We start from the raw sequence: 2,244 nt of genomic DNA on the forward strand, positions 1-2,244 counted from the left end.
TGGAGAAATACATCAAGCCGAGGGGGTTAATGATGGAGGAAAAGTTGAGAATCCCTGTCTAGTTTATCACTGCTAAATTAGGGACGACTAGCAAAGATAGCCCCCTGGGACTGACATAGGATCCGAACGCCGACCCCCTATGTGCTTGGGGTGTCAAAAGGATGCCTTTGAAGTTTGGTTTAAACCAAGGGGCACACAGAAGAACACCGGAGTGACAGAAGGAAGGTCAGATCCGAATATCGACCCCCTCCCATATCATTCCTTTGGTGATTTTTGTTGTTTGTTTTGTTTTGGGGCTATCTGCTTCTGTCTACTGTGGGAAATCGAACCCCTGATTTTAGCGTCGTAAGTCCGTAAACTTAACACTGACCAACGATGAGCCGTATGTGCCAAGTTTGGTTATGATCGGTCAAAAACTATAGGCGTGAAAGATAAACAATGGCTACTCTGGGAGTAAATGGGAGGGTCATATCAAACGTCGACCCCCACCCCTCCCATGTCACTCCGTTGGGAGATCTGTGGAAATATTCCAAGTTTGGTTTTAGTTGGTTAAAAACTATAGGTGTGGAAGGTGAATACACAGACAGACGTAAAGGAGTAACACCAAAGGTACAGATCGAACGTCCACCTCCTTCCCATGGCACTACCTGGGCGCCCCTAACGGTGCATACCAAGTTTGGTTCAGAACAAAAACTATAACTATCAAAGGCGGACACATAAATAGACACTGGCCCCTCAGGGAGTGATGTGGGAAAATCAGATCGAACGCCGCCCCTTATGACACCCTTTGGGGATCCTAAGGGCGCGTGCCAAATTTGGTTTAGATCAGTTAAAAAAATCTATAGGCGTTAAAGGCAAACCCACGGGCAACACTTCTGATTTACACATATATATGTAACAACATTCTGACTACATTTAATTTGTAGTGTTTAAAATCTATTATGCAGGAAAGTTCTAAACTTATTTACTTACAGTTTATATGTTGAATCTAACTCCTTAACTTGAAAGAATAGTACACAAACTCCTGAATTACATTTAACAAAATAGCTGCTAAAAACATCTTGACAAATGTTTACTCTCATACAGTTACGTTTAGGCTTAATTCCAACTTCCTCACGAACCAGAATAATATATTGAATTTTATTATTTTATGCAGAAAATTTAGTTTAAGAAACCACACACACACACACAGTCGAGTCATAATCAAGAGGTTTTTTTTTCTAACATATTTAAAGTTTCATCAAAAGAAAGGGGGTTTTGAAATTTAATTCTTTTTTTACTAACTTGCTGTTCTTGATGTTGCATCTCCAGTTGTCTGTACTTTGTCTCCAGCGAGGTAAGCCTTTCTTCCACGTGAAAGAGTCTTAGACCACAGAGACCCGAGAGGCCTAACGAAAGTACACATAAAACCCATAGTAGCACCACGCGACCTTTCACACATCGACAAGATCCATCTCGTGTTTGTTGATCGGACATTGCGTTGGCCACGTGTTGAGTAATGTCTTTTTCAGCATTTTGTGAACTTTGGCGTTGCTGTTCGTGACGGTGAATAGATGAATTCCTTGACGTCGGAGTTGAGTTTACTGGTGCGTTTCTATTCCTATCGGGGAGATTACACTTTTTCCGATGGCCCTTATCCCCTTCTTCTATAACGCCCATTCTTATTATCCCTGTGTTTTTCTCTATAACTTATTACTAAACACTTTGTGCAATTCGCTGGCCGCATTTATTAAAAGGTTCTACGAAAACTGTGTCACTATGTAATAGACTAAAGCCTCGCAACACTAGCTCGAGACATCTTTCACGAGCATTAACAGTGTGATAACTGAGCGTAAACTGAACTGTTGACTTTACTCTCGAGCCCTATCATTAAAGCGAGCACAGAAATAAAAGCATATGCAGCCAGAGAAGGTATTCCCCCCCCCCCATTTAAAATACCAAAATAACATAAAGTTTTATTTTATAGATATTGTAAATAATTTAAGATAAAAAATGTAAATAACTCAAGAGTAGAATAGTCCATCAAGATAAAAACAATACTTAATACAAATATTTCAAAGAATTTAAGATATAAAATGTCAATAACTCAAGAGTAGAATAGTCCATCAGGGTATAAACAATACTTAATACAAATATTTCAAATAATTTAAGATATAAAATGTCAATAACTCAAGAGTAGAATAGTCCATCAAGATAAAAACAATATTTAATACAAATATTTCAAATAATTTAAGATATAAAATG

The 2,244-nt window shown here is 38.5% G+C and overlaps 1 protein-coding gene across 1 annotated transcript in view; it reads right to left on the reverse strand.

The window, feature by feature from the left end:
- LOC106470296 overlaps window positions 1–1,659 on the reverse strand; it is a 35,197-nt gene extending 33,538 nt beyond the window's left edge. The window contains exon 1 of the mRNA XM_022398906.1: window positions 1,281–1,659. Within this exon, the coding sequence (XP_022254614.1) occupies window positions 1,281–1,659 (379 nt within the window). The remainder of the gene's footprint in view (window positions 1–1,280) is intronic.
- Between the last annotated feature and the right edge of the window lie 585 nt (window positions 1,660–2,244).

The sequence above is a fragment of the Limulus polyphemus genome, unplaced genomic scaffold (genome assembly GCF_000517525.1).
Source record: "Limulus polyphemus unplaced genomic scaffold, Limulus_polyphemus-2.1.2 Scaffold3929, whole genome shotgun sequence".
In the NCBI taxonomy this organism is placed as follows: domain Eukaryota; kingdom Metazoa; phylum Arthropoda; class Merostomata; order Xiphosura; family Limulidae; genus Limulus; species Limulus polyphemus.